The sequence below is a fragment of the Rhopilema esculentum genome, chromosome 13 (assembly GCF_057945365.1).
Source record: "Rhopilema esculentum isolate cy_ngs chromosome 13, ASM5794536v1, whole genome shotgun sequence".
Taxonomy (NCBI): Eukaryota; Metazoa; Cnidaria; class Scyphozoa; order Rhizostomeae; family Rhizostomatidae; genus Rhopilema; species Rhopilema esculentum.
The window spans coordinates 11,807,602-11,832,813 of record NC_142827.1 but is presented as its reverse complement, the minus strand read 5'-3'; the positions used below and the strand labels follow the sequence as shown (position 1 = coordinate 11,832,813).

The window sequence follows — 25,212 nt, the reverse complement described above, 5'->3', positions numbered from 1 at the left end:
GCATCTCAGCATCTTTAAAGGATGAAGCAGTCTTAAATAATACAGCATAGTATTAAAACGACTGCTGCAAGCTTAAGCACCTTACTGAAACTGATCAATTCAGCTTCATTATAACAAAATCAAGCATTCAATAAGAACTGCGATTACCTCGAATCTGGTGAAGAGGAGAGGTCAGATACAATGTGGCAAATAATCTTAATTATTTGCGAAAACTCTTGTGACACAATGGTTTTCTTCGCATTTCCAATATGCAAGAAATGATTGGATCTACAACAAAAAGTACAGATTAGCAATGTTGAGAATGGCGTATAAAGGAGCCGCTAAGTACAGTTAGCAATATATCTATAGTCATAAAAATGTCATAGAAACAAGAAACGCACCTCTGTGAATGGGTATAGAGTGTCGATATTATGCTGAACTGCACTAAAGGATACCGTACTGCAACAACTTCATTTAGCGGTGAGATGGTGTTTGTTAGCAAATGAAATGTGTTTGGGTTGACATTCCAAGCCTAAAAACCAAACAAATGCGAACAGAAGATTAGAAACTACTAGCTAAATAAGCAGGTAAAGTGAATATTATTAAACCCCAATTAGAATTCGAAGCAAGTTCTCTGCTAATGTCATATCTGGTAATGTAGCCAAAACTTCAAAAACAAGGATCGTTAACTGCTAAAACTAACCGTGTCCTGGTGCCTCCAAAAAACCACGAAAATATAGAATTTGGGATCAAGCATGAAAATAGAATCATTTCTTTTCAATATTTTTGATAACGAAAGTCAGTTGTTTGTTTTTCTTTAAAGAAGTAGCAAGTTGAATAAATTTAATTGTGGCATATTCATTCAACTACTAACTTATCCACATTTGAGACAGAGTCTTGGCACAAGCTGTTTAATAAGAGACTAGAAATATTTACAAACAATTTTTCAGAAAATCTTATTCAACGTTTGTTTAATAGGGCAAACAAACGATCGAATGATTCAACATAGTCTAGCGTAATGAAGCCAAAACTTTGCAGAAACATAAAAATTGGTGCACCGGAATCTAGCAAAGAAAAAAAATTTTGTAGCCATTGTGAATCACTACCTTCATCTCATACTACAGATTTCTCACTATAGCTCTTTTGAACAAAAGCTCGGAAAAGCTTAGAGATAAAATAAAGGGTAAACCAACATGTAGGCTGCGACGAGCCCATAGTTTAGGAAATCCTGCTGTAATAATAGTAGCATCCTTGATTTTGAAACATCCCTTTGTAGCACAGTCAATTGACGAGGAAAAAGAGTAACTAGCTGTGCTAAACAAGCCACACTTCTATCTTCGAAAAAATTCTGAATAAATACCAGGGAATGAAACCAGCACAGAAAATCACAGAATCAAAGCAGACGTATAAAGGACAAGCAAAACTGGGCAAAATGTGATAACTTTTATATCACTTGACTTTTATAGAGCTTGACAAAGATTGACACGAGTAAAATAAAGCTTTGCTTACACCAACAATGGCTGATTTGTATGTCACTATTTCAGCAAGAACCGACAGATCAAATATGATATGGTCATGTATCTCTTCTGCCCTGCTTCCATTTTCACATTGCTTTGATTGTATTTCGGCCTCTTTAGTTGCTTCACTATTCGCCATTTCTCCTTCTGCATCGGTAATTTCCTCGCCAGTAACGTCATCCCAGTCAGCTGCAGTGAGAGCCTTGAGTGTATGAAAATTCTCTGCAACGTCATCAGCCAAGCATCTACGATGAAAACTTAAGCTCGTGAAAATCGAAGGAAACAAAAAAATTTCAAATTTAAATTAACTTGTATCAAGCAAATAAAACGATTAAGACTGAAACAAAAAAAAGAAAGTTTTCAAATTGAAAAATAATAATTACTTGTAAGCTGCTTGGACAATAGGAATGTTCTTTGTGCTTAATAGTGCTTCGAATGTTCGCAGTAACAAAGCGTAGACCTAAAACAGCACAAAAATGAAATAACAAACATGAAGGAATTAAGCAATTTCTGGTTAAAGGTATCTATTCTGAGCAGAGTAGAAAATTGTAGATTAGGACGATAACACCGAGGGATTACCTTTGCACTTCTGACACTGCGCAGTTTATAAAGCGCAGAATCGGCATGAAATAGAGTGTTGACGACTTTGACCGGAACTGACACGCCTACCTTGAGAAACATCTGCGATAAGAAGTAAAATCATAGGCTTTAATAACGTGTGGGGTCCTAGATAACCACGGTATCATTAAAAACAGAGTAACCTTTCTTCAGAACACTTCAGAACTGAGGTTATAAAGGTTTCGAATGGTTGATGCATAATCAAAATAAAATATTTCAATTGCAAGTTAACACGTTGTATCGCCGTTTAAATTAATCAACAGTAAATGGCATAAAAATCAGCCCGAAATTTGTTCCTTTCTTCATATGAAGGAAAAGGGAGAAATAATCTTCAGGAAATCATTTAATATAAGGATATTCGCATTACGATAATTAAAATATTATTCAAATGACAAAAAATCATAACAAACTTCGATAAATTAAGAAACAAGCACACCAGTGCATTCTTTAGTTTAATTGTTAAGATCAGCAATCAATTGTTCATAAATCGAAGCATTACTTTCAAAAGCGCATTAAAAATCAATTTGAGTATTTTCTTGTGTTTAAATTTTACAGTATACTCTAGGCAAATTTACATTGAATACAATTAGTAAACAATTTCAGAAGCATTTTTAAAAAAAGGAATGCAGATTCTTACGGTTTCTAATAACGACAAAATGGATACTAAGTGACAATAAGAGAGAGTTTCTTCAGACGACAGCTGTCCTGTGACATAATCTGCAACTTGGTGACAGTTTGGTGCAAAGTGTGAGGTTAGATAGCCAATCATCACCTTCAAACAGTCGTTTGCTGTGAATCACAAGAAGATCACTTTACATCTAAATAACATCTGCCCCAAATCAATTAATACATCTTTATCGCCAATTTTTAATGCAGTATTCAAAGGAAATTGACTGATGGATTGAGAATTGCTTATTCAATATAACTTGTAAAACGTATTTATAACCCTATCGCCAGTTTATTGAGGGGTCTTTGGTAATATTTGAGCTTTCCTACATAGAACAATAAATAAGGAAAAAGAACGTACCTGAAATTAGAAGCTTCTCGAACTGAATACCATACGATGTTATGTCTGTACACTGGATTATTCTTGTCACCGTCTATAAATTGATATAGGCAGAGGTAAATAGGCAGAGTGGTATAGACGGAGTGTGTGAAATTACTGTGGTTGCATTTTTAGGTATTCTTAAAAGACAGAAAAATTATTAAAAAAGTATTGTAAAAAATGACTAATTATGTACCAAATAAATATGTTTCACGTATTTATAACAGACCATAAGCCTAAAAATTTAAAATTATTCTAATACGCAATGCGAAAGTGTATAATGAAGTACAAAAGCCAGGTAGAAAATTGTGTGAAAAGAGATAACCATACTTCATTGACGTATGATGCGTTGACAAGGCAACCTCTGCCCGGAATGAAAAGGTCGCCAATTCCTGAGACAACTGTCGTAAAAACACTGGGCGGGAAATAAAAAAGAACATACTTTAATTACTGCAAAGAAACATCAAAAGTTGGAAATTAAAACTAGCAATTTAACTACGATAAGAAACTGTACAAAGATACAAGGTACAATATTTACTGCAAAATTAAACTGGAACACATGTTTATAACATCGTTTTCTAAAATGATATATGGATGTACTGAAAGAGATCCAACCGAGAACAGTAGCTCATAGTGACAAAAATTATCATTATGATGTTATTCTTTGATCAATTGAAATTATGATGAGTTAATTACTAGGAATTAATAATTAAAAGTAAGCAATTGAGAGTAGGCTTCAAAAACTGCTTTCGCAATTCGCATACCTGACAAGAGAGCTCAGCTTCGGCAATGCTTTAAAAGCTGAGCTTGTTTCTTCTTCGTTGTTGTCACTTTGGAATGCATTCTTGAGCACCTAATGAAGCAAGGCATTTTTCATGGAGTTCATGTTTTTCTTTCATTACTCTATTAAAAAACATTTAAGGATTTTACATTCTTATGTTTTGCTGTCCAGTTTAAAACAAAAAGATGCATGAGAAAGTGTTGGTAACTGAGATCAAGTCCACATAATACTAAATGGATAATGTCCCATTGCCACTGAGAAGAAATATAATGTTTTTTTGCCTTTAGGGCTTCTTCATAAGGCATTTAGTGGATCGGGTGTACCCCTACTCCATCTAATGATAATTCACCCAGTTACTGCCACACTGGAGGTAGAATGGTCGCAACTCCCTTGGCAACAGAGCTTATTCATGCAATCATTATCATAGTATAAGCTAGATAACCTTATTTACAAACCTCAGAGTAAGCTTCCATATCTTCCATAAACTGGCTCAGAAGCGTTAAGGAAAACCCCATATCAGCAACCCAGTAAGCATGAAATCTGATCAAACACTCTGAAAGGCAAATTGAAATATTGAGTTTATTGACAAGCAAAATTTTTGGTAAGATTTTTTCATCCTGGCAGCAAAAGAGAATGTATTCAAGAAACAAACAAAGCTATAGAAAGAAACCTGAGGTGCTTTTAACCAGCGCTTCACTTTGACTTGTATCAATGTGCCAGCCAACCAAGATATCAACAATGTCCTAGAAGATAAGGTTATATTACTGTCATAAAACAAGTTTCAATATTGTCTCAAAAAGATCTCTTTATGGTCTCGAAACAGGTCATTAAACCTTCTCAAAATAGATCCTAATACTGCCTTAAAACAGGTTGTAATGTTGTCTCAAAACAGATCTCGTCAAATCATCTTTAGCTAAACTACCGTAATGCCTAAAATAAGTGCCCGGGCGCTTATTCAATTTTTCGTTAATTTTTCGTATTAAATAATCGATAGGGCGCTTATCTAAAAAGTAGATTTGGGTACAAATTGTGTTTTTTATTAATCTTTTTTGTTGAAATGCCTTCTAATTATGTTTTCGTTGAAAATTCGAATAAGAGTCCGTTTCTGAAGGTTGAAGGATGGGCGCTTATTCGAGGGGTGGGCGCTTATTCAATAACTTTACCTCTAGAGTGAGCGCTTAATCAAGGGGGGCTCTAATTTGTGGAGGGCGCTTGTTCGAGGCATTACGGTACACATATTTAGGAATTAATCTGACAATATAAAATAATTTCAATCAGAAACAAACACATTTTAAGAACATTTTGCTTCATTTTCTTTCATATCTGTTAGGACTATTTTTTGCTGTGAAAATACAAATAACTGAAAAAACAAGCAAAGAGTTAGCAAAATTTGTTTAATAAAAATTTTTCAGAAAGTTTAGCAAATTACCTAAAGAATGTTGTATAACATAACGCAAATCACTTAGAAACATAATGTGTTATGATTACCTTAAAATACTCCTCAAAAATATCTGGATAATCAGCACTGATTATGCATATGATGTCCATATTGACCAATAACAAATCTATGAAAGCAAAAACATTTTGAACTTATGTTTTCTTTTATGCTGGGAAGTCTGAAAGCGTGATCAGGAAAGTTGTGACATGGGGGCATGACAGAAGGGAGGTTTTGAGTCATTACAAAGGCAAGCTGACAAAATATGACAAGGTTATCCCAATATTTGATCATATATTATTTATAAATTCTCTAAAGAAATTGATAAAATTTATAATAAATTCTAACTGAAAATGAAACATGTAGAAAACAAACCTGGTACATCAGCATTTTCCAGTATATCTTGCAAACTTGCCATAATCCTCTGCAAGAAATAGACTGATTTTAAAATTATTTTACATTGCATGTTTATAGACAACTAAAAAACTTGGTATTCTATTCATTTCATTTTCACAATTCACAACATATAACAACTTTCAACATCAACTATACTCAACTTGTAAAAACAGCAGACCTGGTTACGAGATATATAATTCACAATTTTACAAAGAGTGAGAATATATAAGAGAGCTGTATTAGGGACCGCATAAACTACACAATGAGCAAATACAACCACTTACCGGCATTGCACTATAAAAAGTTTGTTTTCCACCATCAAGTCTTACAGCCTGTTAAACAAATGATCATGCTTAGGGAAGTTGCTGAAACCCAATAATATTAAACATAGAGATATTTCACATCTATTTTAAATGCAAGACAGTAAACCTCTCAACAAGATATATAGACTCCTTCTAATAATACTTCTTCTCATAGTCTTACTTCTTCTTAAATCAATTGAACATGTTTTGTTATTCTCCAAAAGAATTTTCACCTCTTATTTAACGTAATCCACCCTGTATAAGTTGGTCCTTTTCCAGATTATTATTGGCTTAGTTGGAGGTTGTGTCTTATACAGTATAATCCGGTTATAACATACTTTAAGGGACCAGCGTATTTAGTATGTTATATCCGAAGTACCTTGAAACGACGGTAAGTAATAATTGATTAAAACCAAGCACACCTTTTGCCAGGACCAAGCACACCAGTACAAACATGGAATTAAAGGTTGCATCTTATACACAGTAAAATACGGAATAATTTCATATATACAGGCAATAGTTTCTATCCACAGACACATTGCAGAGTAGTTAAAAGTATAAAATGCAATAAACTTCTTCTTGACAATATGTCTAGTTGAACATTCCTTAAAGCAATTCACACAGCAAAAATTTAAAAACGCAGGTGAACTGAAATATCATCAACAACACTCAAAATGACTACCAAACACTAAACAAAGCAGTAAATAAAAGTTGAGTGAATAATTTACTGACATGTTTAGCAGTAAAGTAAACCTTTAAAGGAAGATCTACTGATGATCCAGCTTGACTATATGCTAAATTGTAGCCAAAATGGTCATAAAATGTATTTTGATTGCTCAGTATGACCATTGTTTTTCAAATAAAACATGATCATGATTTTGTTTAAACCAATAAATATGTAAAAGAAGCGTAAATATAAAAACTCCTCAATTGTTCTCTATACAGTCCTTCAATTTTAAGCTTAATGTGCCATTTTAAAAGTGGATAGTCTAATGTCTAGTATTATATGGAAATCGATTTATAATACATTGGTCTTATAAAAATGCATTGTGCATAACTGATAATATCTGATAATAACTGGTAAGGTGATGAAACTTACTTCTAAGACAGTGCGTAGGTACAAAACCCTTAAATGGTCGCTAGAAGCATTAGGAACTTTTGAGAACACCCATTTGAAGAACCTTGACAAAAGACAAAAACAATTTGTCAAAATGCAAAGAGAACAAATCTTCAAAAAAAGCAAGAAAAATAGTGTAGTTCTTTTTTGGTTGGTTGGAGACTTTTGCATCTTTCTAAGATTAGATTGAAATGCGAAACTTTGGAATGCAAGGAAAAAAGGAAAATTTTAGATAAACTTGCACTAAATGATTAAATTGGCTTTATGAAAATTCAATTGGACAAACCAGAGTGCATTTGAACGTCTTGAGTAGATGGCAGCAAAAAATATATAGCTTCCTTATAAAAGACACTGTTAGCTGTGACAAACCTTTCAGAATCCATGTCTAGCAGCAATCCAATCAAGCCAATGCTAGATATTATCTGATCTTTAAGCTCATTTTGTCCTCTATATAAAAAAATTGTAAATATATCAACCTTTTTTTAGAAAGGTATAGGTAGCTCGGTAATATACACAAATTTCACATGAAGAATGTAAGAGCTGTAATTTTGCTCTTCAAACTGTATTACTTTTCAAACTTATTTCTGAAAAACTATTATGAATACATATTATTTGTATGTACTTGGTGTTTGATAATCCCTCAAAGTGTTACATATAATAAATACTTTACCCACATAGTATAAAATCAATAAATATATTGTATAGGTTACAAGTTGTTATTTTGGAACTCTACTGAGTTCAATTACAACAGACAAGAATATTTACCTAAAGATGACAAAAAGATATATACTTTACTTTGTTACCCTGGCAATATCAAAAAATCTACTCTCTAAAATGGCTGGTTATTTACCTCTCTTTTAAAACTTCTTCCAAAGCGGTGAAGATGTTACTGCTATTGTATCTGAGAAGCTAAAAAAAATAAACCATGAGATTTCACAATATGTTCTCACAAAATTTAGCTTTCCTTATATCCATGCATTTTGGTAATAATAATCATTTTGAAGAAGATCTTATCGCAGTCAAAAAACACACATCTTCAAAGAAGAATAAAAGACTGTCAAAGAAGGCTACTGTGCTGTTGTGGTTGAGGTGTTTGGCTCACAATCCTATGGTTGAAGGTTTGGGACCAGGACATGCCATTAATCATTGTATTGATTCTTGATTAAGTACTTCAGGGAATGCAAGACTATCAAATGTTACCTTCCCATTCTTTTAAGAAGGTTACTTAGACAAACACATGCAGGTAGAGCTTTGTATTACAATATGTTAAAGAAAATTAGTTATTTTGTAAAAATATTGAATCAAAAAATTGGCAATCTTAATGACATTGGAAACAGTAAAAATAATGCACTGGCAGACAGAAGTATTGGTAGACCTCAAGTATGGGTATAAGCCTATAATAGTTATATAAAATGGAGTACTGTTTCCATTATACATTATTGCAACATTATTTATGCCAAACAAATTATTGCTGGTTTAAGGAGTTACAATTGTGACCAAGATGCAGATCTAACTAAGAGTTAAAGTTAAAAACCTCACTAATCGATTTATTAACATCTTTACACACCTGCCTTGAAAAACTTACTCTCAGACTTGAAGTAGGGCCTCAAATTTTGGGTATGTACAATTACTGGTAGGTGGTTTTTGGTATGTAGTATAACTGCCTATAGTCTTTTCATCAGGCGAATATGAACATCAAAATACGAATATTTTTGTAATGAACCTTCCAGTGAAAAAAATTTGTTTTGCTAAGCCGAAGTGTTAAAAAGTTAAAAGAAAGGAAGAAGTTCATAAATTCTTGTTGACCACCAACCCTAATTGAAAACAATCAGTTCTGAATAAGCTAATAGCGAAAATAAGAGATAATAGTTTTTTATTGTTGTTTTTCCAGAATTTTCTACAAAACTAGATTCTCCTTTGAAGCATTTTATTATCCTTTTAGATCTAAATTTGTTTGATGTTTAGAGCAATAGAAACAAAATGGCAAGCATTCAAAGTGAATATCTTATTGCATTGAAACTTTTCTTTGCTTAATGCTTTAAAATCAGTCTTATAATAAATTGGATCCTAAGGACAGCTGGACGCAATAGCCAATCTCTCACAGATACTATAATATCACCAGTGTCAATAAAAAAGGAGTTAAGTCCCTGGTATTGCTATCAACAAGAAAAGCAGCAACCTTCTGAATTGTACTTTAAGAGAGTTTTAAATTTATGATACAATATCATTTTCTTTTCACCTGTTCATTTTGGCCAAAGTAGCAAAAAATATCATAAGAAACTTCTGCAAATGGCTGTAGATTAATATATCAAACCTCAATATTAGCTGGGTCTTGAATGTATTCTTTGAATTGCTTAGAAACCTGCAGCCTGTTGCCACTGTCACCATGCATATTTGTCAATTGACCAATCATTTGTGCAAGCTTTGAATTGTCTTGAAACAAAGCATGTCTATCTAAAATGCAATACAAATAAATACATTCAACTAACCCTATCCTTGGAGAAGCATAAATCCCCTTACAGGACAATTCAATAGAGTAAGTAGACTAAACTCTTCTTGACACTACAACAGCTTGAGGCTAGCCTAGGCTTCTGGAACTTAAGAACCAAAAACATTCTGATATTCTAAAGATTCAGGTTTAGAGTATAATACAAGGTCTGACTTCCTGTACAACACAATTTGTTTATTTCAATATAAATTGGTATATGTAGTAGAAGCAATGCGCAATTTTCTTGCACTTAAGAGAAATGTCAGAACCATATTTAGTGAGGATTAATCTGTGATACAAAAAGTCTAGTTCGATTTCATATCTATTAGAAATAACAATTAATTTTAAATTATTAATTTTATGGAACCAAAAATCATGAAGTAAAAATTGTTTTTTTTTTAAATATATCATCACCATAGGTTTTTCAAATGTACCTTGTTCCATTGACAAAGTGAATCTTGTATTAAAACAACATACCATTGGATGCACTTTTATTTGCATCTCTCCCCTTTTCGTTTGTCAAAGCACTGCTTCTCTGTTTAATATCATCTTTCCTTCCAGACAATATTTTGGAATTCGATGGCTTCTCAGTGACAAATTGATTTTTGTTGCTTTCCCGTGTCTTGCGCGGGCTTCTACTTGTCCTTGTCCTGGACGTCTCTTTCTTTCTTCCTTCATCTTTCTGGCTTGTGCGTGCATTTGAAGATTCTTTCTCACTCCTGGTTGAGTCTTGAGAGTTGTCTCTTAGGCTAGAGACTTTTTTATCTCTAAGTTTTTTCGATCTACTAAGATTTGGCTGTCCCCTTCCACTCATCACATTTCATGCTGAAATGCTGTCACTTTAACCAGCTATCTTAGAACCAGGGTCACTGTTACCCTCAAAACCCGTTCGCCTCAAAATTCGTTTCAAAGTGAGTTGGTTTGGTGACAGGTGAACTAAACTGAGTGAACCTATTTACTGTATAGAGATAAACATCACTTGTCTTTCTTCCACTTTTGAAATGGTATCCTCAGTCCTTTACTTCTTTATGCAGACCTCCATGTAAAAAATCACAAATCCAACATGTTGCTGCCAAATTTGTTGAATTGAATTACTGTCTTCTCCAAAAGACCCTCCAAAAAGACACTGGGCCAAGACTCCGTCGATACGCTCAGCGGCGTCGTCACTACGTTGGGGCGTTGGGGGGTGTGAGTCAAGGGTGTTTCGTCGGTAAATTTTCAGACTTGTCGTCAAATAAAAGATGGCTAACCCACTCACCCCTTGAGCACAATAGGTAGTGATGACCCTGGAAATGCTGCAACGTTTTTGCATTCAAAAGATTTTACAACACAGGTGCAGGGGCAGCAAGGGTACAGCAAAGTGACCTTTCCAAAAATTGGTTTCCAAGAAATATCAATTCCCATCAGTATTTAAATGTTAGTATGATCTCGGTAAAAGTGTATCTTGATTCCGATAATCAAGAAGGAACTCAATATTTTGCGTTTTTGATAAAAACTTAAAATAGATTTGCAAAGCATTTGAACTAAAGAATTCTAGTTGATCATTTTTCTTCAACCTTCATCATCATGCTGAATAAATTTAGTTTGCCACTAATGCCACCAACGTTGGCTCGCATATGTTCGACAATTCAGTCAAGGGGTTAAGGATGTCTTTAGTTCATGACCTTTTATTCAAAACGTTTTGAAATCAAGAAGTTTTCATGTAGCACGGTATTCATATTTGACATCTTGCGGGTCATTTTTAACATACTGACTAGTGGGACATTTGCCCCAGTGGACCCTTTGCTTGTCTCAGCAGTGAAGGAAAATTATTGCTTCAAATTACCCAGCGGTCTTTGTCAAATCGATGTACTTTTCAGTTTTCTCTTGTGAACAGAGCCTGTTCTGTTTTCTCTTGTGAGGCAAGGCAAGTAATGAAGCAGGGGCGTCGTGGGTAATGACTCTAAAGGGGGTTCGACCAATTTCCGAATGGCCGATTTTAGGGGGCACGTTCCCCCTGCTCCCCTAAGAATTCGTTCAGATGTCAAAGATAGGCCAAGGTAGATCACTTACATGTCAGTACACAAATAGGCAGCCCTACGTAAGGAAAATGACAGAGCATTGAGCTGCATGTCAATCCACCATCTTTAGGTTCTTGAATTAAGGAAGGGCAAATCTTTTCGTAGTGGGTTATAATACCGATCTACATACCGTAAATCCTCGAATTAGCCCCCTGGGGACTTATTTACTTTTGATATTTTTGGATGGGGGTTATTCGAGGGTACGTCTACAGTAGGAGGAGGATACGGCAATCAACATACGGATACGGCAATCAACATACGGAATCTCTTTCCCATCCCACGGAAGATGATACCAATGGGCACATTGTTTTCTGGAATAAACATACTCTGTAGAATATGTGTAATCTATAGATATGCTAATTGCGTTTCTAACCATAAAGATACTAGTGGTTTACAAATTTTTAGGCCGATGTGAAGCTCGTAGTGAGTGTCAGTTTTTCGGTGTTAAAAATTTTTCCATGAAGTACTCTGATGAAAGGAACCTTCATGTTCGATAAAAATTTTGTTGACCTGCAATAATAAAAAATACATCGGATCCAAAACTGTCCTAATTAAAACATTTCATCGAAGCTAAAACAAAGTCTCTTGGTGCTAACGTTCGCTAATAACTTTCCTTTCGCTTTCCACCAATCAGATCCAGACATTTTCTTAGCCTAACAAAGGGCAAGACTAAAACAAAAAGGTTACAAGCCTGTACTCGGAAAACCACTTTCCCCTCAAGCTGTTCTTTACAGTGTGACTTGCTTTAGATATTTAGCTACCCTTCAGACCGTTTTTAAACATTTAATCAGCTGAGCAGATACAGAATATATGATTAACCAATCCGACCAAGAAGCATGTGATCTCCAGAAATGCTAAACGACCGAACAAAATGGTTCACCAGGACATATGCTAAAAAGATAACGGGAAATTTCTGTAGTTCTTGGTTTATAAAGACTAAAGAAATGAGCTGGTTTTTCACGCCTTATCACACTCTTAGTAGGTGTATAAATTTAGGCGCTTTTAAAACTGCTTGAATCGTTTCCTAGCAGGGATTTGTAGAAAGGTAGCAATCACATCCCAGTAGTATGTTCTTAGTCATTCTATTGTCGAAAACTGTTTCGTCATGCCCTGATTGGCGCTAAATTAAAATAAGATCAAAGAAACTGCTCAAGTAGTCAAGGGGAGTTACTTTCCACTTACAGAAAAGATTATGCTTCACTGCTATCTTAGAAGGATAAACATCCATTGAATCGTAGATTTAATCAATATAAATGGAAACTAGGGAGCAAATAGAACAGCAGAATCGGCTTTTTCGCACAAAACGGATCAGTATTTGTACATGAGACACGAATGAAATTAAAGATAACCTCTAGTGGTCGTGGTACTTCTTTTCATGCCACCTTTTTGCACCAATAATTACATCAAGATCTTACCTTTGTGGCTGAGCATTGAGAAATTGCTCAAAGAAAGAGTTGTCCTGGTATGAAGGTTAGAAACAATATTTTGATCACATCGGTTACCAAAACAGAACTGAATCTGCAGCCAAGCCTTACTTCAAGTCGACAATTACTGTACCTGAACTTAGGGCATTAAACAAATCAATAAATCTTATAAGGCAATAAAAATATTTTATGATTTATTTTTTACTAGGGTTTTGCCTCAACACTGAAAAAATACTAGGGTTTTGCCTCAAAAAATGAATAATCACAAATGACTACCATGTTCGGACTTCTGTTATATCTTAATATTTAAATAAAATATGGAAATTGATTACACAAATCTTTTGAGTCTACCAATGTTTGCTTTTTATAAACCAGGCATCGGAAACTTGCTGGCAAACTGTTCAACTTTCTCTCTAACCTCGTCAATTTTGGTTGCGAACTCTGGTTCTTGCAACTTTTTCTTAAATTCTGCAAAGGTTGACATTTTCCCTGATAAATTGAAAGACCTTTCAACTTGAACTGCAATTCGAATGGCGTCATGCATGAAATCACCGACAATTTGCATTTCAGCCTCCTTCATGTTCCGTGATGTCAGCGCAGGCGTCCCTATCCGCAAACCGCCTGCTCGCAGTGCACTTTTGTCACCAGGGACTGTGTTCTTATTTGCTGCCAAAAACAACAGTGTCAACTTGGCTATTATTCAGTTTAAATGAAATGAATATGCAAAATAATCAGTCGGTTTCGTGCATAAAATAAAGCAGTCATAACAATTTAAGTACCGAGATATACGTAGTCGACGGAATTTATTAATATATCAATGAAAAATTACAAAAAACAAAATCAATTATTTTCTAAAAGGGGCGTTTTCCGGTGTTCTAAAGGACGTAGCCTCAAAAAAATTTTGGTCTCACCCTTCTCAGCCCACCCACTTTTAGACTGATGTGCGGTGCCTGAGACATTTCACAAGACGATACCACAAGAGCTGTGATCAAGCACATCTCTCCTGCAGCCAACACGAAAACGACCAAAAACAAGCAGTGACTAACAATAACAACGAAAAATAACTTTTAGGAAGAATTTTGAGGATCAAAAATGGCACAAGCAAGTTTCATAAAACATGCTTTATTGAAGGTTTTTGAGACGGGGGGAGCTTTTCAATGGTATGCGGTATATATGCAAACAGTGGGATGGCTAAACTGTTGCGCATCGTACACTGATTCTATATTGTTGCATCAAGAAGTCTATTTTACATACTCGGGTTTACTGCAGTACCTTGTCGCTATACCAATATCATAACAGGAACATGAAATAATCATTTTTGATGAAAAAGTGGCCTTAAAGGCTCGTACACAACCGGCATGCTTGGCAACCATATTTCCAAAACCGGGCTGGTATCGTACTGCATGAAATTTCTAAATTTAGTCCATTGCTCTCCGCATAAAAACAGCTACCGAAAAGCATGTCAGCTGCGCAAGAGCCTTAAATGAAATGCAAGAGCCTTAATGAAATATGGAATATATGATGATGAAAACATAGGAAAAATGAAAAAAATGATGAAATTTTGAGGTTCAGCTCTTATGGCAGGGTGCTTCCACTTTGGAATAATACTTGAATGAGTAAGAAACCGGAAAAAATACCTGTTACACTACAGAGCTCAAGTACTCTGTCTGCTTTGCTGCCATCGATTCCCTGTGGTTTCAAGTCTACTAAAAACATGTGCATATCAGTGCCACCAGTGATGACTGCGTAGCCCTTGTCCTTCAGGAAATCTGACAATACCCGTGCGTTTGTGATTATCTGCTGCACATACGCCCGAAACTCGTCAGTACCCGCCTGTTTCAAAGCTACAGCTATTGCTGCTATATTGTTATTATGGGGACCGCCTTGCAAGGCAGGAAACACCGCTTGGTTAATGCGGCTTTCATAGTCGTATTTGATAGGTTCTCCTTTACTGTTTACAGTTTTAACTCCCTTTCTGTAGAAAATCATCCCCGCGCGTGGTCCACGAAGACTCTTGTGTGTTGTTGTTGTGACAACGTCCGCATAGTCGAACGGCGACTTAAGAGCGTTGCCAGCTACTAACCCACTGATATGTGCCATATCAGCTAAAAGTACAGCGCCAACAGAGTCACAAATAGAGCGAAATTTAGCGTAATCGAATTCACGAGAATACGCACTGCTCCCGGCAACGATAAGCTTCGGCCGGAACAGTTTTGCTGAATTTTCAAGCTGGTCGTAGTCAATAAGACCAGTTTTTGGGTCCACTTTGTAAGGCATCGATTCAAAATAGATTGATGTCGCAGAAACCCTTCGTTTTTCCGTCATGAAGCCATGAGTAAGATGTCCACCGTCAGGAAGATCCAATCCCATAATTCGATCGTGTGGTTTTAACAAGCCGGTGTAGACTTCAAAATTAGCTGGAGACCCGGACAGGGGTTGGACGTTTACTCCCCATTTTTCTGGATCCAGCCTACAAAAAGCATTGGTAAAATTAATACCAAGTTCAAATATTATAAGAGAGTGCAGTTATCCATTTCTGAAAATAGCCTTAATTGGGTAAATATAATAATATAATATAATAGGCATAATAAGAGCGATACCACGTTAAGAGCAATACAAAGCCAACAAACTGCAACATTAAGTAATATGGCGACTACTATCTAATATTTGTATGTAAATAAAGGAAAGTGCATGGTAGCAGGCTGCTCGATGGAATCCAATGGAATGCTTGCGGCGAACAGTCGATAAAAATGTAGAAAATAAGAAACACCGCAACGCGCCGAGAAACAAACAACAATAAACACAGGCAAATAAATAGCAACTTAAATTTCGCCCTGGCATACGGGACTCCACCAACGCAAAAGCGATATCACCCTCACCCTAGAACTATAAATTGTCAAAAAGCCCCCCCCCCCCCCACTGTCACTGTAAATTATCGAATTGGACCCCTCCATTTGATGACTTTTGCCATCTGCGGTTGCCTATGGCTTTTTATTGAATTACCACAACAAATTCATACTTCTGGTAGTAATTAATTAAATGCTCATAAAGAAATTCCTACCAGAATAAACGAGGTCTTTTAATAATGTCTTCTTAATGTCTACAATAATTTTATAAGCCCCCACCCCTCGTATAAGCCCCCCCCCTCGAATAAGCCCCCATCCAAAAATATCAAAAATAAATAAGCTCCCAGGGGGCTAATTCGAGGATTTACGGTACATAGGTGCAGACTGATATCTTGACCTACTCCATTGCATTGCTTTTTCTTTTTTAGAGTCCTGTTATTAGCTACTTTAATATGTTAAGTATGTAGGGTATGAATTGCCAAACCAATGTAGTACCTTAAAAATTCTGCTAGAACATCTTAACAGCAGTTGACTTTCCTCGGGCTTGTCTTCGTAACTTTGCTTGCTTTTGTCACTTACTGTGTAGTTTGTGTCGTCATCGTTGTCAGTTTCAGTTGATGTTGGTAACCATTTGTAAAGTGAGATGCTACCTGTGATCTTACGGTCATACTGGTTTTTGCTGCTGCATGTGAGGTAGTGCTAGCAGTCACAATTTATGGAGTCTCTTTGAACCTTGGTGTCAGCCTATTTTGTCGGTCTATAACATACATATGATCTCCAATTTCTAAGTCACTTGTTTTTGCTTACCACTTTCCGTTTACATAAGTTCATTGTATACCTGACATAGTTCACTTCTCTTTGCTTCATTGTGTCTACCAAAAACTTATTTTGTGCTTTTTAGTGTCTGTAACATCCTTTGGATTGTTTTGTTGTACAACAGCTCCCCACGAGGTAAATATAGCGATCTGTTTCTTATCTTATAACTTTACACAATATTTGGTCAATAACAAAATATTTGAGGAATATGGAAGGTTCTAACGTGATAATATATTTATCTTTGTAGATTCTATAAATTTTTATTACATTTCATTGTTTACATTTCACATTTTACATTCAAATTCATTTGCTGCTTGAAAATATTATGAGGGTTTACGGTGCAGTTTTTCTAAATATATGTCACATGCCCAAAGGTAAGAACTATTCTAAAATATCATGGGGGGTGACATTAGATGAACTGTTTGTGAATAAAACTTTGCAATTGATGGTGGTAGAATAACAAGCTTCAGCTGATTTCAACAAAAATAGACTACCTGTAGACAGAAAGTGCTCTTGACTTGCAAAGGTCTTCAATCTTGTCAATATGATCATTACCACTGTAATATCTCATCCCAACTTCTCCTTCTGAATACTTGTTAGTCAAACAAGATCCAAGGGCCTGCATAACAGCAGCGCTTGTAAAATTTTCTGATGCAATTAGCTCTAGGCATTTGATTTGCCGTTCCTTTTCCTTGCAGATCAAATCATAAATTTCAGCGTCATTCTTTTCCAATGATTCATTCAACCAATTGGGTGATGCCATGTTGTTCATGTGCCTATGAAAAAGATGACTGAGACAGAGCACACTACATTATGATGTTGCTAAAACAACATAGTGTCCATTGATTCTAGTAATCTTTAAGATGGTTTGTAGCTATTCCAATACACTATAAGAGAATGTTGCAAGCACATGCATCAGTTCAATCTTAATTGTATTTTGTGGAATTTCAAATCAACTGAAACTGAACTGAAGTTAAAAGAAAACAAACACAAAGGGAAAATTAGCACTCCTACCAAGCAGTCAGTTAGTAGTTAGAATTTCAGTTTGCAATTTTCACGACAGCTCTTCAAGAATGGCAACAGACTTTAGATTGAGCAACAAGGAATTGTTTGCAGCATGCTGTGGTGAAGTACTTACCCTACCAAGGGCGAACGGGAACTTCGAAAGTGGCAATGAAGATTTGCCTAGGCCCGATGAGATCCACTTTTGGTTTAAAAACTGGTTTATGTTGTGTACATGTAAAGGTAGTATTAAATCTTACTGCAATTCAGATTTTTGGGCTGATAATTCGAAAATGTCAGATATTTAATAGAATTGCATAAAATATGCCTAAAATAGATTAATACCTAAAATTATATCCACCTTGCTAGGTATCTACAAACAGTGGCCAATCAATGGATGATTTGCTGGTTTTGGGTATTTGGGCTGGAATAACTGGACAACTGTCAGCATGCATTTATCAAAAATTTAAAGACAAGAACTTTAGTCAAGAAGACAAGGGTTTCAAAATTCTGCAGAAGGACAATGAAAATGCAAAAATCAACTACCTACTACATATACAGTGGAATACAGGGGTTATATTCAGGAGTTATTCAAAGGGACCAAAATTTTAGTTCATAGCAAGAAAATTAACAGCAAGATTATTTTCATAGCAATTAACAGCAAGAAAAGAAATTTGTTATAAGTTCGAACTAGTGGGGCCATGTTATAAGTTAGAAATTTGTTAAAACTAGTGGGACCATGGCCAAATCTTGTCAACCCTAGGCCATGTCACTAGATAAGTCACACCAAGAGGGGAAGGTTTGATATTTTTAGGATTCTTAAGGTGTATTTTTCAAGATATTTCAATCACATCAAAATGTGTAGAATAGTTTGGGTTTGATCAAGTTTTTCTCTTACAATAAAGCTCCTGTACCACCTGCTTGGTTACAATTTCTATGAATAATCAGAAGAAAATGTGTTACCTTTAGGGTACAATGTTCTTTTAATTAATGTATTCTGTTACTGTCTGTTGTTTAGATACACTGTTTTTAAATTTTTAGAATGAAGGTTTTTTGGTGCCCAATTGTTTTTCCTTCTTTCCTTCTCCTGTTTTCGCTTCAACTCAACATATTCATAGAGAACAGTTATGAGATAAAATATCTGACATATCTTTTGATAAGATAAGGTCTTTTGATAACCTTGGAAACATACATCATTTAATGGTTGTGCTTTAAGTCCTCCCCTTTTATGTCCATCCTGGTATGAATTTCCTCTGGAGACTTTGGTCGAGATGTTTTAACGCAAAAACTGTGAATCTTACTCCAAGGTACTTTCTCTTTTGAACAACTTTAGTTAATTGTTTCATATATTCAGCTCATGTAAGACTTCATTGCGATTTTCAAGACAATTATGTTTTGCTTGACATTAGAGAGCATTGACATTAATGTTTTGCTTGACATTAAGAAATCTTCATAACTCCCACTCCTATTTCCCCAAAATCTGAACCAACACTACACCATAAACATTACAAGCTTTACCAGTTGGCAATCCATTGAAGCAAACAAATTCAGAGTGGAGTGAAATCCCCAAAAAATTGTTGGTCAGATGTAAAAAGAAGGCAAAGATGTTTTTCAAAGAGCCTCCAGATGACTGGTAAAACTGTTATAGGGCATAGATAGATTTTCTGCCTGCCTCCATCTTTGAAAACTAGAAATGTTTGTGGTCTTAGCAGGAAAACTACGAAAGGCCTTCATTTATTCAGAAGCCCCGGAAGAAAAACTAGCAAAATTTGATGTTTCTATCGATCGAATTTTTCTTAACGATAATTTTGATGAATCATAAAGGAGAAAAACACTCTGGGTGGTGGTTGACTAAAGTAGACTTGCGAAGTCTATGAGGAAAGAACAGATACAGATTTGGGTCAATCATTTGGCTCTTGCATAATCTTGAAATTGTCTGTTGAAATTTTGAGAACGACAAATGCAAAATACTCTAAATAACAAACTCTCATAGCATGCGCACACCAGTTTCTCGGTCGTCTAGAGCTTTTACCAGTAATTCTTTGGTAAACAGGTTTCTTATTGCAAAATACGGTAGGCCTACGTCAAAAAGTAGGCCGTGAACCGAGGAGAAGTTCGAGTATCACAAGAAAAAATTGTTGCAAGATTCCTATCAAGCTCTAGTATTAAAAAAACTTTTTGCCTAGTAATATGGCTAAATTTAGTTGTTTCATACCTCTCAATAGACAAGCGACAAAGTAAAAGCAACTTGCCCAAATACCAACTTTCTTTAGCAGATGAGACCGTCCTTGACCACACGGCAACGTGACCCACGCGAGCGAGGCGCCAAAACTTTGTTCGCGCTCTTTTTGTTTTTTGCCAACTTGGCATTGGTCCAGGGACGCCAGTGCAAACTTTGGCTTGGGGGGCTCCTGAGTTGGAATATTTGCCTCCATCGCCTTTGATGCAACAACCTTATCAAATCAAATCAAACTTTTTCATTCAGCAACAATCGTAAAAGCTTTAAAGGTATACAATTGCTAAGATTATGATAGATATGCAAAAAGTCACATATATAATGCTAGGATAGTTAAATAAAAATTGCCAAGGACACTGAGGTCGACCTTCTTTTTAGACTGCCCCCCCCCCCCTCAAAGACAAGCAGTGGTGGATGTTCAGGCTTTCACAGGGCCGGCGAAACGTATTTGAAAATGGAGGGGCAAAAATATCAAAGTCTTGAAAGGACTTAGGAATAGCCGCCACTATGGTTGGTGGAAAAATTTCAGAATTATGGTGTCTTAGGGATGGCCAGAAACTGTATCTAAAATGAATTTTGACTGAAGATGTCACATAGTCGCGTCTATTGTGATGTTGACTTGAAATAGAAAAGTTTTGCAAAGTTTTAGAATAACCACTATCTTATGGCTCGTAATGAAACCTTTCTTTAAACTTTAAAAGTACCCGAAATAAGATGGGGGAGAAATATAAATGAAACACGGATTAATAAAAAAAATTAACGTTGAAATATCAGCAGAAGAAAACATCTGATCTTAACTTTTTGGGAAATTAAGTGCTTTAACAAAATTTTGCAAAATCCTTCAAACTGGGCTTGTCAAAATGAGTTTAAATAGAATTTATATTGCGTCGATATTTTCTCTTTCTTGGTAGGAATGGATTATCCAAACGATCAAACTCTGAAATTTTCTTGATGATACTTTTTAAGAACAAATCTGCCCATACTTTATTTTTTATATTCTTAAAAAGTTCTTTTCAGCTGTTTCTTTTTCTTCAACAGCTGATTTCTCTCTTTTTGTAATGTTTCTGAGAAAGTTTTCGTTAAAAAATAGACCTTGTCTGCCAAGTTTAGGCAATGGAAAAACGAAACTCCGTCAATATGTGCTGGCACCAAGTTGTTCTGGACTAGGTTTCTCGATCTACTTGCTAAGCCAAGCTGTTACTCGATATAAAACTTAGACAATGACCGATTTCTTCGATCTAATTCCCATCTTCAATTTTATGTATGTCTTCTATGGTAATGACATAGCAAACAAGGTAAGGCTAAGGACACATTTAAGAGAATACCAGGCAAAGTTACTTACAGAATCATATACTACATTTATTTCCACTTTTGCCCAAAAATGCTACTTTAGCTCTGCAGAAAAGTGGGGGACATGGCCCCCCTCGAATAAGCCCCCACTGCTACCGTAAATCCTCGAATTGGACCCCTCGATTCATACTTTTGGTAATAATTATTTTAGTGTTTATATAAAAATTTCTACTGAAATATACGAGGTATTTTATTAATGTCTTCTTAATGTCTACTATAATTTTATAAGCCCACCCCATATAAGCCTCCCTGAATAACTCCCCATCCAAAAATATAAAGAATAAATAAGCCCCCAGGAGGCTAATTCGAGGATTTTTGGTAGGTTTCCTTTAAATGCAGGTCTATGTCTGTTATATAATTTTGTATTTAGTTTATGAGGGTATCACATATGCTCAAAAATCTAATTGATATTCTCAATGAAAGTTTCAAATTGTTTATTTATCTAGTCTACACATTTGTGAACAAATTATTACAGAATTTTACGGATTGTATTGATTACGTTTTATCATCTATGTCTTATAACATTCATCATTAGTAATAAGGACCACATAAGGACAGAAGTTTTAAAATTATGTTGGCATTTGTTGCAGAAGAGAAGAAAATTCATTTGAATTTTAAAATATCTATCAAAGTCTAACACCTTATCCACATTTGCGAGTTAAACCAGCTTAAGGAAAGTCGTTTTCGATCCAACTTTAATTGTTCCATAACTTTCGATTCATAATTTAATTGGTCGATTCGATCTAACAAATCGGATGCATTTGACTGATTGCCTAGTATACCATTAGAGCGCATAAAATAGTTTCATCATTAGAGGCGTTAAGTTACATATGTTGTTGTATGTTTTTTCTTTGGCCTTTTCAGAAAAAAAAACCAAAGAGTATTAAGGCTTTAAAACTTGATTTAAATTTCATTAAGTATAGGGGCCCCAAAACACCACTTTTACCAACGGCCCCACACTGCTCCGTTACGCCACTAAAACGAAACAACAGTTTATGGAGCAAAAACCAGAATAATATATAATGATAATAAAAATTCGGCGGTATAATAGTTCGGCAACAGTTCGGCGATTAGTGATACAAACAAATATCGGCGGCGACAAGAATTTCGGCGGGTACACTTTACTCAATTTAACGGCCAACGGAAACTGACAACAAGTGATGGCAACTAATGAGAAATGGCATGGCAACAGATACCGGATTCATTTCATATCGGATTTACTGTCCCAATCAGGGCCTAAAATAAGCGTGGATCTGACACACTTTGTGGAGTTGTAAATTAAAATTGTGGATCTGTAATTGTAGAAAGTGTGGATTTGTAAATAATGCATGTTCTTAAAAGTGCAACATAAAATACCAATCGAAACGCCTAAGAAAGCAATGGGAACATTTTTCCAATTCGAAGTGAAAACCCAATCCCAGGCTGGGGCGAAACTTCACTATTTTCATTAGGGAGGTATGAAGCTTGGATGCTCGACGAAAGGGCGTGGCATGCTTGATGATAGGGCGTGTCATACATGAACTTCATTTTTAGAACACATCGCCTCAAGGGCTGAAATCATCGGGAAGCCCGAGAGAGGGTCTTTGGACTCAGGCTGTTTGTTTAAAGTCAAGAAATATGCCTCTAGTTTTTCTGGTGTTGGCTATAAACATTTGTTTCCGAAAAGCAAGCATTTGTAAGGCCTGTCTTTTCTATAAGATAGTCTTCACTTTCTAAATCACCTAGCTATTAAAAGACCAATTCAAAAAAGAGGAATGAAGTAGGTTCTCAATTTTATCAAAGTGGAACACCAAAACAAAACACGGAATTTAGCAACAGCTACGCAGATTACATTGTTTCAACAAAAAAGAGTTCAGTTGCATTTTTTAAATTTAATTTTCAATTTTCGGTTGCTCCGGAAGCAGTTTCAACATTATTAGACGCCCAAGCACAAAGAACGTATTTCTAAATTCACCATAACAAAATCCCTCAAGCAAGGGAAAGTTTTTATTGGAGGTATTTTACAGGTACACCTATCATCAAAGCTCAATTTTCGTGTTTTTGTAATCATGGATAATGTTCAGAAATAGAATAAACACGAAAGTTTTTTGCAATTTATATCTTAACTACATACAATTTCTTGATACATTTTATATTATTTCCCGCTTGAACTGATTAAAACTTTCTGTTACTTGTTACGGTTATTCGAATTTTTTTAGTTAAAATTCTTTGGCGTCTGTATGACCATTTTCTAGCGAAGGGTGCAATACTTTCCAACTGTAAGTGTAAAACTTTAAGAGAATTTTGGGGCATAACTCCTTATGAATGTATGATGAATGTTTCATACATTTTGAAAAGAAAGTATTGATTGACTTTTCTCAACAAAGTATTCCGAGATGGTATATCCTTCATGCTTTGATTTATAATGCATCTAAAACTGTCAGTGTTCCATGGGCTCCGAGGCAGAATGGAATCACAGCAAAATATTTTGAAAAAAGCTCTCTTGTTTTGCAAAAAGTAGGGGGGAGGGGTATGCACAGTGTTCATTTCCTTCTCGCATCAAACACACTTTACTTTCCGTCTATACTTTCGCTGTCGATCAATACTTCAGACTTCATCTCGAGGCGAAGATAAACATATGCGTGTCGAGCTCGAGACGAAAGCGCTGATCGGTGGACGAAAGACAGAAATGTATATATGTTGCTGTTCCTAGCCTCGTTTCTGTTTTGTTTTCCCAACTGGGAGGAGATTGAAAAAAAAGGTGGGGCAAAGGACCACAAATTCAAAAGCCAAGCTAGGGCAAAAAGTAGCAATAAATGTCCGACCTAAAGAAAATCTCCAGATTTGCCCGACAGATACACTGGCAGCCATAAATTTGCACGACAAAATCTGCTTTTTTGAAGATTGGGGGCCGCAGCACCCCCCATACCCCCCAGTAGTTTCGCCCCTGATCCCTGCCTTATGTATTGCACTCCTTTTTTATAAGAAAATTGCCATAAAAAATAAGCAATGGACAATTAAAAAGAATTAAGAAACTTCAGAACTCAAAGCTTCAGTACATGCGGAGAAAAATCAATTGCACTTTATGATATTGTTGTGTGCTATTTTGAAGTGAGATGGACTCTGTATACAGCTTTGATTTCAAGACATCATCTCAATTTAGTTTAATTGTATGATTTTCTTCAACTTCAAAAGAAAATTATGATCTCCTGCCCGTAATGTATGTTGGGGTTTATGTGATATCTTTCAGTAGATTTCAGAAAAAGCTATAAAGCAATTCAACTAAGGTGTTTTAAATTGGAGAAGCATTGGAAAAATTCCTCTCAAGGCTACAGCAGCTGAACGATGATAAGCCTCTCGGTGGTAGCTGGGAGAAACATTCAATTGGGAATGTTGTATGACAGGGACTATAGTCCTCCCCAACTTTTTTGCAATAATGGGTGAGAAAATGCTTTGAAAATTTACGCTATCGAACGCATTAGTAGCAGTTCTGCTGGGAACACGTTTTTGTTCTTTTTGATGGTGCTTTATCTTGTGTGGCCAAAGGTAAATTTGTATTTTATCTAACTCGGTTTTGTATTTTTATGTTAATTGAAATCTTCTCTAAATCGTAATATTTATGAATAAGGACAGATAGAAGCGAATATTTTCTGAAAGGAGTGTTTTTCGGGGTTTCGAAGGGCGTGGCCATAAAAAAAATTAGGGGCAAGTCCCGTTCCAGCCACTGCATTATGGGCTGGTGCCAGTGTGACATGATCTAGCGTAATATTAGCATAATATTGGCTAAAAATCGTCATTAAGCATAAAATCTAGCATAATTT

At 35.5% G+C, this 25,212-nt stretch overlaps 2 protein-coding genes across 2 annotated transcripts in view; both read right to left on the bottom strand.

Moving 5' to 3' along the window:
• LOC135692111 (serine/threonine-protein kinase SMG1) overlaps positions 1 to 10,742 on the bottom strand; it is a 43,704-nt gene extending 32,962 nt beyond the window's left edge. The window contains exons 1-19 of the mRNA XM_065210147.2: positions 10,156 to 10,742; positions 9,505 to 9,644; positions 8,041 to 8,099; positions 7,560 to 7,637; positions 7,173 to 7,254; positions 6,056 to 6,103; positions 5,751 to 5,799; positions 5,429 to 5,505; positions 4,611 to 4,683; positions 4,396 to 4,493; positions 3,924 to 4,012; positions 3,490 to 3,574; positions 3,142 to 3,214; positions 2,752 to 2,903; positions 2,076 to 2,177; positions 1,880 to 1,956; positions 1,489 to 1,741; positions 381 to 511; positions 148 to 267 (exon numbers count right to left, since the gene is read on the bottom strand). Of these exons, the coding sequence (XP_065066219.2) occupies positions 148 to 267; positions 381 to 511; positions 1,489 to 1,741; positions 1,880 to 1,956; positions 2,076 to 2,177; positions 2,752 to 2,903; positions 3,142 to 3,214; positions 3,490 to 3,574; positions 3,924 to 4,012; positions 4,396 to 4,493; positions 4,611 to 4,683; positions 5,429 to 5,505; positions 5,751 to 5,799; positions 6,056 to 6,103; positions 7,173 to 7,254; positions 7,560 to 7,637; positions 8,041 to 8,099; positions 9,505 to 9,644; positions 10,156 to 10,492 (2,123 nt within the window). The 5' untranslated portion in view covers positions 10,493 to 10,742. The remainder of the gene's footprint in view (positions 1 to 147; positions 268 to 380; positions 512 to 1,488; positions 1,742 to 1,879; positions 1,957 to 2,075; positions 2,178 to 2,751; positions 2,904 to 3,141; positions 3,215 to 3,489; positions 3,575 to 3,923; positions 4,013 to 4,395; positions 4,494 to 4,610; positions 4,684 to 5,428; positions 5,506 to 5,750; positions 5,800 to 6,055; positions 6,104 to 7,172; positions 7,255 to 7,559; positions 7,638 to 8,040; positions 8,100 to 9,504; positions 9,645 to 10,155) is intronic.
• Positions 10,743 to 13,431: 2,689 nt separating this feature from the next.
• On the bottom strand, positions 13,432 to 20,435 carry LOC135692113 (serine hydroxymethyltransferase). Its single transcript, XM_065210149.2, has 4 exons — positions 20,042 to 20,435; positions 17,319 to 17,600; positions 14,800 to 15,632; positions 13,432 to 13,828 (listed from the first exon to the last, which is right to left on the bottom strand). The coding sequence occupies exons 1-4, from the start codon at positions 20,194 to 20,196 to the stop codon at positions 13,527 to 13,529; spliced, it is 1,572 nt and encodes a 523-aa protein (XP_065066221.2). The 5' UTR covers positions 20,197 to 20,435; the 3' UTR covers positions 13,432 to 13,526.
• Positions 20,436 to 25,212: the final 4,777 nt, after the last annotated feature.